The following is a 12,605-nucleotide window of genomic DNA, read 5'->3' as shown; positions in this document are numbered from 1 at the left end:
TCAGAGCTTCAGGACTGTTTGGAGGTGAAGCAGAAAATTATAATGACTGGCTGTAGCATAGTATACCATTATCATTGTCACCACCCTCAACAGCACTGTAAATGTTGATATGAGAGTAGCACGGACAAGCATAACTGGCCTGCTGGCCACAAGGATGAGCTGGGTCTCCATCTCTGAGACCTTTCAGCTTCCTTCAGCTCCCTGCACTTGCCACTTGCAGCCAAGAAGCTGCAGCAGAGCTGTGGTGGTGCTGCTCTAGGAGATAGGTGTGGGGCTAATGGTTTCTTAGCTCCCCTGGGAAAGCTACAGCTAGCAGAGGTAGAGTTTGTTTGATTTAACGCACAAAATACTAAGTTGTGCCTTGAAGGAATTTTTCCCCTTAAAATAGTATTTGTGCCTGGTCCTGCCAGCTACTAAATGCCTCCTGGGAGGATGGGGTACCATCAGTTACCTTGAAGTTGAAAAGTTATTTCACCCTATTCCAGGACTTGCTAAAAAGCCCTCTGAAGATACACTTTTTCGGGTCTTATTCCTGACTATCCTTTATTATTTTGTGCCTTCATCTCCTAACTGATTTAACGCATAATTTTTTTCCTTTTGCATTGGACTTGCTCTGTAAATTGGGGAGGTAGGAAAAATAATTGCAAAGAAAATCTTTGAACAATTGAATGGAGATGGTTGACACAGAATGAAAAGATTTTCAAACAATCTAGCATACTTCAGAAAATTAATACTGCATTAAAGAAAAAAAATGAGCATTTCAGCTCTACGTGTTTGGTCCTGTTGCCATAAATGTGTTTTTGTTCCATATTCTTGTAACCATTTTGTAACCTTGAAATTCTTATAGCTATCTCTAATTCATGTTGAAAATTGCTGAAGCATGTTTTGTGTTTTTTCTCAACAGGGATTGCAGCCTCTTTTGCTGTAAAGCTTTTTAAAGCATGGATGGCAGAGAAAGATGCCAATTCTGTTACCTCTGCTTTAAGAAAAGCCAACCTTGATAAGAGATTGCTAGTAAGTACAATATATTTTCAATAATCCTTTTCTCTCCTTGGGAAAGAGAAGGAAATAAAATGTAGATGGTAGTTTGTTGTAAGCATGTTACTCCCCCTCAGACTGTCTTAGCATTTTTTGAATATTTTGAATCACAGCAATAGTTATGGCCGTAGCATTGATATGGGTTCAGGAATATTAAATATCACATGTTTTCACATTCTGTCTCTATTTTTCCTGTAGTTAAATGCCTTCTGAAAGACTGTATATAGGGGGCTTGGGAATTACTTAAACGTTTGGTTTTTTTCTAACCACTAACAAAACACACACCACCAGCAACTGTGCGTCAGGACTTTTATTTTTTTGAAATCTGGTTTACTTTTGTAAATAATAAATAAAGTATAAAGGGTTATGATTAGAATGTAATTTTCCAAAGCAACAGTGTTTAAATAGTACAGCGAAAGCACAGTAAGCTAATTTTCTGCAGCAATAGCCATCTGGGTAGCATAAATGGTCCTGCAGTGGTGACGGCAGACCTGGTAGGAGCAATGCAGGAAGGCTTTTCAGCCTTTGGACTCAAAACTTGTGTTCTGAGTTTGTAGCAATGGCCTGAGGTAATTACAGTATATATGAATGTGCAGCAATGTCATGTGCCTTTCTTTCCCAGTGTCTTTCTGAAGATCAATAGGTTTTTTTTAATCCTCAAAAAGATCGCTGCTGTGATAATCCAATCAAATGCACTACATCATGTGTATTGCTGTCTGGAGAATTTCGGCAGTATTTCCTGTTTCTACCTCAATAATTTATCATTAGGCAAGAATCTTTCCAAAGTGAAGCAACCTCCCACACCCCTTCATCTCTTCAATTTGTATTTGATTTTAAGAGTCCAAGTCATAAATAATTTGCCATAAAGCTGGGAAATGGGCTAATAACACTTTTTATTAGAGGGGAAAAAAGCAAACTGCATCTTACTTCTATTTCAAACTTGACTGACTTAAGCTTTCAGCTGTTGGCTGTCATGATGCTGCTGTATTAAAGAACTATTAAGTATCAGATAATGTTGCCTAGTTTAGATGCCTTCATGATAGTTTCCTCTTAATCTCATTTTCAGTAAGTAAACAGATTGAGGGTCTCTAGCTGCTTTTTAAAAAAAAAAAAAAAAAAAAAAGTGCTATCCATCCCACAAATCATTGTTAGATACCAAGAACTGGATGGTAAGCAAATGCCACTCAGTCCTTGCCAAGACAGGGCATTTGCTCTAGCAATTTTTAAGAATAATTTTGACTTTTCTAAATAGCTGGACTTTCATAAATCATAGATTGACTGTGTCTTTGAATTAGAAATGCCTACAGGAGCTAATGTTAACAGTACATAGTGGATTTTGTGATTTTTGTTGAATGATGCATTAGTGGTAATCATTGCTCAGCAGAGTAGCAACATCAGGGCAGGGTGCCTGGGCCGTATATGTATTGCTACGTGTATTTTTCTTAAGACGTAAATGTGTGGATGCACTGTGAGGGCATGGTGAATGTGCTTTGCATATAATGGCTTTACCATCTATTCCTTTGTACTTTACCTACGAGACTCTTGGAATCTGGAAAAGGTATAGTTTCTCTGAGGACTATTTTGAGCGACATGTTAAGCTCATAGCTGTTCATAAGTACATGCACTTCATGTGGAGAGGGTGTTAGGATTTTTGCGTAACTGGCCATGATTTTGCCCTCCACTATAATAAAACACAACATTGTGAATGAAGTGTTGACTTTCCCAGTGTTAATAGAAGCATTGACTTTTTTTTTTTTAAGTGCAGTACTAGGTAATTCCCACTGTTCATTCTTAAAAAAAGTTCTTTCCATTCTGTCAAGAGTCACAGTTGATTATTTATTTAATGGAGAGCATTCCTGTCTTTTTAGGAACTATTTCCAGCCAACCGGCAGAATGTGGACCATTTTGCCAAATATTTTACTGAAGCAGGTCTAAAAGAGCTCTCAGATTTCCTTAGAGTTCAGCAGTCACTGGGGACTCGTAAAGAACTTCAAAAAGAGCTACAAGAACGCCTCTCTCAGGAATGCCCAATTAAAGAGGTAAAGAGTGCAGTATTTACGACTTCTGTTTATATAATAATAGGCAAAGACTTAAATCAACAGTAGGTACAAAGGAACACATAAGCACCTCAAAGATTTCCTCTGTTTTTCTTTAAATTATTTTAATTTATTCATCAGTTCGCTCGGTGCTTAAGACTAAAGCAACAAAACATCCTCTGGATTTGCAATTGCAGCTGACTATGGGGTTTGGGGTTTTTTGTTCAGTTATACTTGATGAGAATGTATTTCATTTAACTGCATTAACTGCTAGGTTGGAGGGGAAGGACAAAATTTGTAGTCAAGTAATACTAATGTCACTAGATAAAAACATGCTATATGATTCCTTTTTATTATTCTTGTTCTGATTTTGTTTCTTATTACTTCAATACCGTGGTGTTATTTGTAAATGACTGCAAGTATTTGGTAAGTCAGCATCATTTCTGTTTGATTGCAAATGTTGCTTAAGACAGCAGTTTATTTCCTGCTCCAGGTAGTGCTTTATGTAAAAGAGGAAATGAAAAGAAATGAGCTACCAGAACCAGCAGTGATCGGTCTCCTGTGGACCTGTGTCATGAATGCTGTGGAATGGAACAAGAAAGAAGAGCTTGTTGCAGAGCAAGCCCTCAAACATCTAAAGGTGCGTGCATGGGTGAAGAGGGGAAGGGCTGCTGTGAATTGACAGAATACATTCTACAGCTGTCAAGTTTTTCCCTGTTTAAATCCAGGAGATTTAGAGTTTTGAGGGCTGACACTGAGCACACCAAGCATTGTGCATAGTCCCTTCTACTTCAGGCAAATGAATGCAAAATTGAGGTAGTTCAGATTATCGAATGCCCTGAGGCTTACAGTGCAGAGAGCCAGAGCAAACTGAGGCGATCATAGCCCGAGCGCCTCTGTGTTGTGCTTTCTCAGTGCACCGGATCCTGAGAGACTCCTTGCATTGGGGACAATGGTAAGCAAATGCTTAGACTCAGCTCTGCTCAGACCTGACTAGTAAGCCTGCAGGGAGTGCCTTTGCAATGTCTTTGCCAGAAGCAAAGAAATTTTGGGAGCATGGTGAGGCAGCATCTGTGCTGGCTTTACACAGAGCTGATTAGATCCAGGTAGGACTGCTGAGCTCAGAATCTGTGAAATGGTTATTGCCGATGTTGACTGTGGGAGCTGGATACTCAGCAACTTGTCAACTAATAAGCCAGGAGCCGGCTTGAGAGCATGTGCACTGTATAGTGTGGTTACTCTCTGATCCAGGTACTGTCCTTGTGGATGAGAGAACTGAATGCATAGAAAGACAGGCTGTAGTTTGCGAAGTGATGACAGATTGCAGTATAACAGTTGCATGTTGGTACAAAAACTCTTATGACTTTGAAGTGGGAAGAAAACCCAAAACCTAAAAACAATGCAGAGGCATCGGAGCCGTTACTGCGGTTGGTATTCCTCATCTAAGTCTAAAGGAATTGTGCAGTGCAGGACACTTGAACTGAGAACAGAGGCAGAGAGGCTTTCCAGCAGAATTAGTCCTTTTAAGCTGGTAAACCATGAGCAAGAGAATACTCCCGTATAGCCAGGGCTGCGAAGATTTGCCCTAAGACAGAAGAATATCTTTACGGTAAATTCAATCTTAAGCTTCATCGAATTCCTTTCTTCTTCATATTGGATGCCTCTCCATACTTGGAGTTCCCACATTGGTTTAGCTCCTACTTCTGCTGTCCTTTCATCTGAATTTGGTTTCCCAATCAGTCATCCTAGAAATGTAGCTGCTTGGGATCTTGTGTAGTCTTTGATGGTAAAACTGAATGCCTTGAAGTCTTCTCAAGCAACCCAAATAGCAGTAGAAAGATGAGATAGTTTCCAGAAGGAGGAGAGAAATTGTTTTTCTTGTTCTTTTGATGGAAAAATTGATCATATCTCTTTGACTTGTAACAGAGTATCCATTGACATTTATTGCCTAGTACTGCAGGGCAAGTTAACAAACACTTTTTGGAATGTTTGAACATTGGGAAAAGAGAAACATAGCTGGCTTTGTGCAAATATTGTTGACTGGATGCTCAGGTCCATGCATCTCACTGACCAAAGCCATCAGTTATGTATGTAGCCCCACTAAATTAGGTAAGGTATCTTGCCTATGTAAAATGGGCATCTTTCTAGCTACATCCACTGTCTAAAAACAGGACAAATTTGTATGGGGTATTTACTATTTGCCCTTACAGGTAAGATTTTAACAGAAGCAGTAGGAATAGAAATTTAGACTTTGCTAGCTGCTGCTTTACATTTCAGTGTTCAAAAATGAACAGCATTTGTTTCACATCCTTCCTCTATGGATAGGTAGAGACAGATCTTGGATTCCTCTCTTTGGTCTCTCAGCTGACGCAATGTGTGAGCCAACTCCAGAAATCAGATTAATGCTGTTAGCATGACGCAGAGTGTAGTTCCTGTGCCCTCCTGTGTGTCGACATGCCCTGAAACAATCATGGATTTGTTTCGCCCTAGTGGCATGAGTCAGGATGCGTATGAATACATACGTGACATGGGACATGCCAGGGGGTGGGATTTATTCTTGTATGGCTGTACCTGACAGGTAACTTTCACAAAGCACACTTCCCAAAGCTTTGACATCTGGGTACCAGTCTCTTGAATTTATTAGATTTCTTTTGGTAAGCTGTATACAAGAGACCCCTGAAAAGACATGTCAAGGCACAGAATATTGACCTAGTTTACAGTTCTTAATGAGCTTAACTGGATGAGCGGCTTCCTAATGGATGTGGTCGGCAGGCATGGACCAGTAAATGCCACGTGTGCCATCCGCGCGGCAGGACTGGCAGGAGCTGAGCTCTGGAGGAGACAGGGCGAGCTGTTGAACGCTGAATCTTACAAGATAAGCTCTTCATTGTCCCAGTGACCTCACTCTGACACTGGGGCTTAGCCCCTGGGCCACCTCCAGCCCAGAGCCGAGACTGCCCTGGGAGGGGAGGATCCTCCAGACAATTTGCACCACAGGCAAGGCTGTGGTGTGAGCTTTATGACACTGCGGCTGCTGACCTGCTGCTACCAAACCTGAGGCAAATGGAAAATAATGCCACTTAGCTCAGCCAGCAGTGAGAGGAAGCTAATTTTATGGTTCCTTAGTCAGACAGACACTTGTGAAACTTATGACTGTAAGACTGTACCAGTTGAGGAGTGAGAGGGGAATGGGAAGGGAGTCAGTCAGATGTGGCAAAATGAAGGTATCTTACTTCTAAACCGAACAGATAGGGGGTTTATTATAAATTACTTAACGCTTACAGACCGCAGCACTTGACAAACCTGTGGATGGGAGTGGGTTCTGCTGAGGCTATTAAATAAACGAGCTGCAATGTATATTGCCCTGCCTCCCTGCAACTTGCCTAGATACCAGCAGCATGCCTTTAAGGGCCAAAAGGGGAAAAAGAGGGAGCCTTGCGACCCAACGCCTGCACAAGTTTTGCAGTGTTTTTACCAAAACAGTAACGTTGTTTCTAAAGATGTGGCTATACTTGCCAGAAGTGGAAAACCTCAACCTCTGGTGTTAGCTACATCTAGTAATTTCGCATAGTTACTTTGTAAGGGAGTTTCTTCCAAAAGTAACAATACTGTCTGCCTGCCTAGCTGCTCTTGTTACAGTTGCTGTGCGGTTTCTTGCTCTTTCTTTGAATTAATAGCTGATAATTCTTTTGGAAAAGAGATTCTGGACCAACCTTTCAAATTTCAGTTGATTTTCATGCTTTTTAACGTTTTTTTTTGCATGGATCATGTTGAATAAAAACCTCAGGATTTAGCCTCTTGTAGAGAAGTCCTGAAGTGTATGTGCTTTTGAACGTGTCCTTCAGTGCTGCTGGTGATGGATGGTTGGTTACCTGGCTGCGTCTATTGGCAGCCCTGGTCGCACAGACCAGAACTCTGCAATATGAGGCCATTGCAAATCCAGATGAAAAATGCCAAACTGAGAGCATTGCTGAAAATGATGAAGAAAGGCTGAACTGATCAGTGCAAGAACAATTTAAATAGCAACCTTAATGTACATTTGGCTGGGGGCTCTGAAGATCAAGAGTAATTTGTCTTCCCTTCAGCTCTGAAAAATGCTCTTAATATTACCTTAAATTTAAGATTGCAGTCTTAGCTGAACTTGTCACAGGCTAAGAAGAAAGGAAATTGGAGAGATATGGATACAAACACTGTAGGTTTTTAAGGAGAGAGTGAACAGGATATGGTTCCATAATGTAATTTTTAATGTGAAGATCTGAACTAAGAGGAAAAAAATTGCATAACAAAAAAGTTTTTGCTTTATCTTTTATTATATTAATAAATTCCAGGAAAAGACAATGAAATGTACTGCTACTGTCTTGTCAGAATAACATTAGTAGTTAATGCTGTGCTTTGAAGACATTGCTGTTTACCAAAGCAAAGGTTGTCATGATACTCTGATGGTGATAATGAGAAAAAATAATGATGATTGATCACAGTTAACCTGAAATAATTAAATTTAATTCAATTTCCTGGGACTTCTGAAACCTCTGTGAAACTAGAGATTTGTATTTTCATGCACTTCATCCTTGGGTGTCTTATGTTATGAACATCCATAAAGCATCACTCATGAATCAGCAGCATACTACCTTGTGAAATGTATGAACAGCAGTATTCTAAGATATGGACTTCATAAATTGATTTTACAAAATCCAGTATCTATAAGTGGTACTGAATTTTAGCTCACAGCATGCAGCACATCTTACAAAAGCGCATAGACATTTATGTATATGCATTGTATGTGTTTAAATACAAGCAGCAAGTAAATCTAAGGTTTCAGTGAAACAGATTTTCAGGGGTGAAATTCATGATGCATACATTAAAAAATGTTATTTATTTTCAGTATACTGACATGCATTTTGTTTTTTGCCCTCTCTTCCTTTCAGCAATATGCCCCCCTGCTTGCTGTGTTCAGCACTCAAGGCCAGTCAGAATTGATTCTTCTCCAGAAGGTGCAGGAGTACTGTTATGACAACATCCACTTCATGAAAGCCTTTCAGAAGATAGTGGTGCTCTTTTATAAAGGTAAAAGTCTCTATCCACTGTTGTATATTATGCGTGGATTCTCTATGCCAACCACTCACCTATGATATAATAGGAAACAGACATTCTCTGGGTATTGCATATGAGAAAGTTGTGTTGGAATTGAACTCTGAAATACCTTATGCTTTGATAGTTCAAAGGAGCATGTGGCAGCAGTAAAAGCCGAAACAAGCCCTTCTCTCTCTGTTGCATTTATCCTGTAGTCAAGAAGCACGAGCAGGATCCAGGCACCATCCACAGTCTGTTCAAGTGCAGTTTAGTCCTTGTATAAAACCAGTTCTAGGAAGACATTTCTATAAATTGCCACCAGATTTGAAAAGTAGAGTAGAGCTTAGTTTTAAGAAACCTTGGAAGTGCAAACCCTCTTGGCAGGAAGATTTTTCAGGGTTGGTTTGGTTTTGGGTTTTTTTGTTACTCCCTCCCTGCCAGAAGGAGCTTTCCTTATTCTTCTTTCCCTTTTCCTTTCCCTGCCAATTTCTTGCAGGTGCCATAGTTTGAGGGATTTAATTTTATTGTGAAGTTGACTCCTTTGCAAGTTTATTCTGATTGGGTTGTCATAGAGACTAATGGTCTTGCACTGTGTGTGATGGGTGGGTGCCAAACAGTTTGTTCTGACATTCTTGCTATAAATAGTTGAAAGACAAAAATCAGCAGGAGTAGAAACCCAATAGTGATCTTTGTTCACCCTGTTGTGCCCAGGTACATGTTCAAGGCAAACAAGTTCAGACTGTTAAAATAATTTCATGGCTTCAGAAGGCAGAAGTAAGTGAATCATGTGGATTTATTTCCATCCTTGTGTCAATGTAGTGTGGCCTCAGTGATTAAACGCAAAAGCAATACACCTTGTCCCTCTGTCCTCAAATTCTGCAATTTGTAAATGCTATTAATGACTGAGGACAAACTTGAAACTTCAACCTGCAGCAAGCACTTCATTCACTTTTCTTTGGAAAAGAAAATTCACTTTGGACATGGTGAATGAGTGCCGTAACTGCTGTGCACTCAGACCATAAGTGACGGTTAAACCGGAAATACTCTTGTGTAGGCCTCCCTTCAAAATTTTTGTAAATTCATTACTGTGTTAGCCTGCAAGAGCAACCCTGACATTCCAAATATTACAAAAAAGAAAATAAATCACTAAATTGTATATTAAACTTAATGTGCTCCAAGAACCCAGTTCCCATCTACTCTGCTCACCCCACATGCTCTTGTTCTGACTCTGGAGATGTACTCGGGCAGGCTTGTTAGGAAGGATGAGAAGCCTCAGCACTACAGGTGCTGCAATATCGTTTAGGATTTGCATGATGTCTAGAAGAGTGTTTGGAGCTACCATATGGCCTGTTGGTGGAAGCCGTGAGTTCAGCATGTCCAGCATGTGCAATACTCACCATGCCCGTATTCCTGCCTGGAATATCTCGGGCAGGCGTGCTGGAGCACCTGCCTCTGCCATCTGATGCAGTCAAGCGGTGGCACAGCTGCCAGCCCTTCCTGGCCCTGTTTAGGCTAAAGCTGGATCTGCCCTCTTTGGCAGGCTTACTGCTGCCTACTAACAACTGCTCGCCTAACTTTACAGCTGCTAGCTACAGGGCCCTTCTGAGTGCTGGACGCAGTAACGACGTCATCAGCTCCATCTATTTAAGGCAGCTTTGGAGCTGAACAGTGTCTGTTAGGTGAGGACATGCTGCTGTGTCAACCAGCGAAGATTCTGGGAGTGCTAGTCCTCCAATTCCTGTTTCTCCCACATGATGTTAACATGCTTTAACAGCTCATGGCTTTGGCTTGTCCAGAGCCATGCTGCCTGCCTCTGCTTCGTTTCAGTGCTGGTAGATCCCACCCTCTCCTTCTCCCTAGTTCATACCTATCCACTAGAAACAAACCATCAAGGCTTTTTAGAGACATACACTTTATTGTAGATAAGTTGCAGATGACAGCATTATCTTCTGTTTCCTAACAGTCAAGGAAAACAGCCCCCCAAAGCTATTAATGACTGTGTCGGTGGTGAAGGAACAGCAGATGCCCATGTTCCCCTTTCTGTTGTGCTTCAAGTGTAACCTGCACAGGATCTGGGGAGGTTTCAGGGTACCTGATAAACTTTTTCTAGTGACAAATAAAGGCATGTGAATTATCTGTGGATGGGCAGACAGAAATCCAGCTAGCTACCAGCATGAATGTGGACAGTTTATTGCTTATTACTCATGATGAGGGAGTGCTTCCTGGGCATGAAGATAGTCATCAGTGATGATAGGCACCAAATGCCACTCATGCTTTGACAAATTTAGTTCTATGACTACTCTCATCAGCATGTCCAACATCTTGCATTTAAATCCTTCCCATATTTCCACCATAAAATAGTCCTTGGATTACTTTCCTGGGAATTACCTAGAAATACCTAAACTTATTAACAGGAACGGTGGGGCTTATTAGCACCTAGACTGTCTTGAAAGTCTGTGTTCTTTTTTTAATTTTTTTCTTATTCTGTCTCTAAACAAGGAGGAATATCCACTTTTCCCCCAGTGAAAGCCCAAGCCCTGGTTTCCCTTGCATGGTAGCAGCTTCTTACCGGCTTGTAGGTATAATCTGCAAAAGCAGTTCTGTAGTCAGTTAAAGCTTGTTGAAATTATTATTATTACTATTATTATATCATCTTTGTGTTCCTGGTACAGTATAGAGAAAAGTAAGCTGTACAGTTCTTTTCTGATTCCTGGCTATGATGTTGCTTCTCTGGTTATCACTTAAAGCCAGTGCAATTGTAAATCCGCCAGCTGCATTTTGACCAACAATCTAAAGGCCAATTGCAGAATAAGAATTACTGAATTCTTCTGAGTGACACGTAATAAGTTTGCCAGCCTCCTTGCTAGTTATGCTTGCACTGTAAGATGTATGTTGGTTTTTAGTCCATTACATGTTGCAGTGTGTCCCTTAACTGTGGGTAAAATAAGCATTATTAGATTACATGCAGTATATCATATTCACTTGCAGAATCTCTTTGCTTTTAGTTTGGGTCCAACCTGGAAATTTCAAATGGGAAAACTTGATGCTATTGAAATTAACAACCATTCCTTTCATAAGGATCAGAATTTTACCCTTTGAACAGCAAACACCCTTAGCAGGCACAAAGCTTCTGTGTACTTTTGCATTAGAATTCAAGACAACATTTACAAAATACTAAAAAAAAAAATAAATCACAAGTACATATGTAGTAGTACTCTGGTTTGCAGCAGCATAATTAGGCCTCAGAGATACTCTTCTGCAGTACAGAGATGTTGTAACCAAACAATGCAGACTGTCTTCTCAAACACTGCAGGAATCCTACGCTTACGAGAACTGAATCTTCAAGTTCCACTCGATACACAGGTTTTGTTTTTTGATGGAACACAATTATCTTTAAATATCTTCATTATTCAAGTACTTTCTTTTGGTACTGGATGCAAAATTTTCCCAGAAATACAAACAAACAAACAAAACCAAACCATGAAGACCGTAACTGTACTGTGGGTGATATTCCTTGCATTGAAAGAGCCCTTGCCTTAAGGCTCTTTCCTCCCAACAGTTAGCTGCAATAGAGTTGAATTTTGCAGATTGATGGACTGTGATGGCAGCTGACAGGGTGTACTTTTTTTTCCCTTTACTGCTGATGGCTATGCAGTTTGAGTTGAAAGCAGAAATTCATTCGAACTGGGTGATTTGGTACAAAGCTGAGACCAGAACTTCAAGTAACTTTCTAGTCAACCCTGTAGTAAAGGCACTGGGTTCTTCAGTCTCTCTGCTCTGCAGCTTCTCCCTTTCATGAGGGACGTCCCTGGAGGCTCTCACCGTGGGTGGTTTGAGTGGCAGTTGGCTGCACCTGCAGGAAAACCAACTCTCTCAGGCTAATGTCACCTGGGACTGCAGTGAAAATGATGTGCACATGCCCACAAACCACAGTGTTCAGCTTCAGCTGTTAAAATATATCTATAATCAACTTTAATGAGGAATAACTATATATATATACAAAATGAATCATTCCTTACCTCCTGCGGTCCCCCCCCAGTGTTCCCATTGCTTCAAAGCAACCTAGAGGTATGATTAACTACACCCTGTCCTGCATGATTGTTTAATTGAGCATGTCTGTGCTGACAGGAGAATATCATCTCTTATGAGCACTGGAGGCATGAATGTATTACAAATAATATTGCTTATAAATGAAAGGAGAGTTGCAGTTGTCCTTTTTGTAGTTGAATGCATTTTGTTCTTCTCTGTTAGTGTAGGAGGCTTATTGCTATGGAGTTATATACAGGCAAATTTTTCATCTACCTAACTTGAGAATGTTTTAATCTTCAAGGCATACAGTGAGATTACATGCTGCTATTACCAGGTTTGGGGTTTTGGGGAGGGATTGAGAAGTTCCCCCTTCCTCTTTGGCAATAAACCCACTGAGCTTACAGTCTGCAAATCAAAAAAAAGAAACTTAAA

General features: G+C 40.5%; 1 protein-coding gene across 2 annotated transcripts in view; it reads left to right on the top strand.

Moving 5' to 3' along the window:
• Positions 1–12,605, top strand: part of BZW2 (basic leucine zipper and W2 domains 2) — a 48,371-nt gene that overhangs the window by 31,535 nt on the left and 4,231 nt on the right. For both annotated transcript variants that reach the window (XM_010577634.1, XM_010577635.1), the window contains 4 exons: positions 905–1,014; positions 2,907–3,077; positions 3,568–3,714; positions 8,000–8,138. In XM_010577634.1, coding sequence (XP_010575936.1) covers positions 905–1,014; positions 2,907–3,077; positions 3,568–3,714; positions 8,000–8,138 — 567 coding nt within the window. The remainder of the gene's footprint in view (positions 1–904; positions 1,015–2,906; positions 3,078–3,567; positions 3,715–7,999; positions 8,139–12,605) is intronic.

Source organism: Haliaeetus leucocephalus, unplaced genomic scaffold (genome assembly GCF_000737465.1).
Source record: "Haliaeetus leucocephalus isolate CR32 unplaced genomic scaffold, Haliaeetus_leucocephalus-4.0 Scaffold566, whole genome shotgun sequence".
Classification (NCBI taxonomy): Eukaryota; Metazoa; Chordata; class Aves; order Accipitriformes; family Accipitridae; genus Haliaeetus; species Haliaeetus leucocephalus.
The sequence above is the reverse complement of the archived record's forward strand: the minus strand, read 5'-3'. Positions and strand labels throughout refer to the sequence as shown.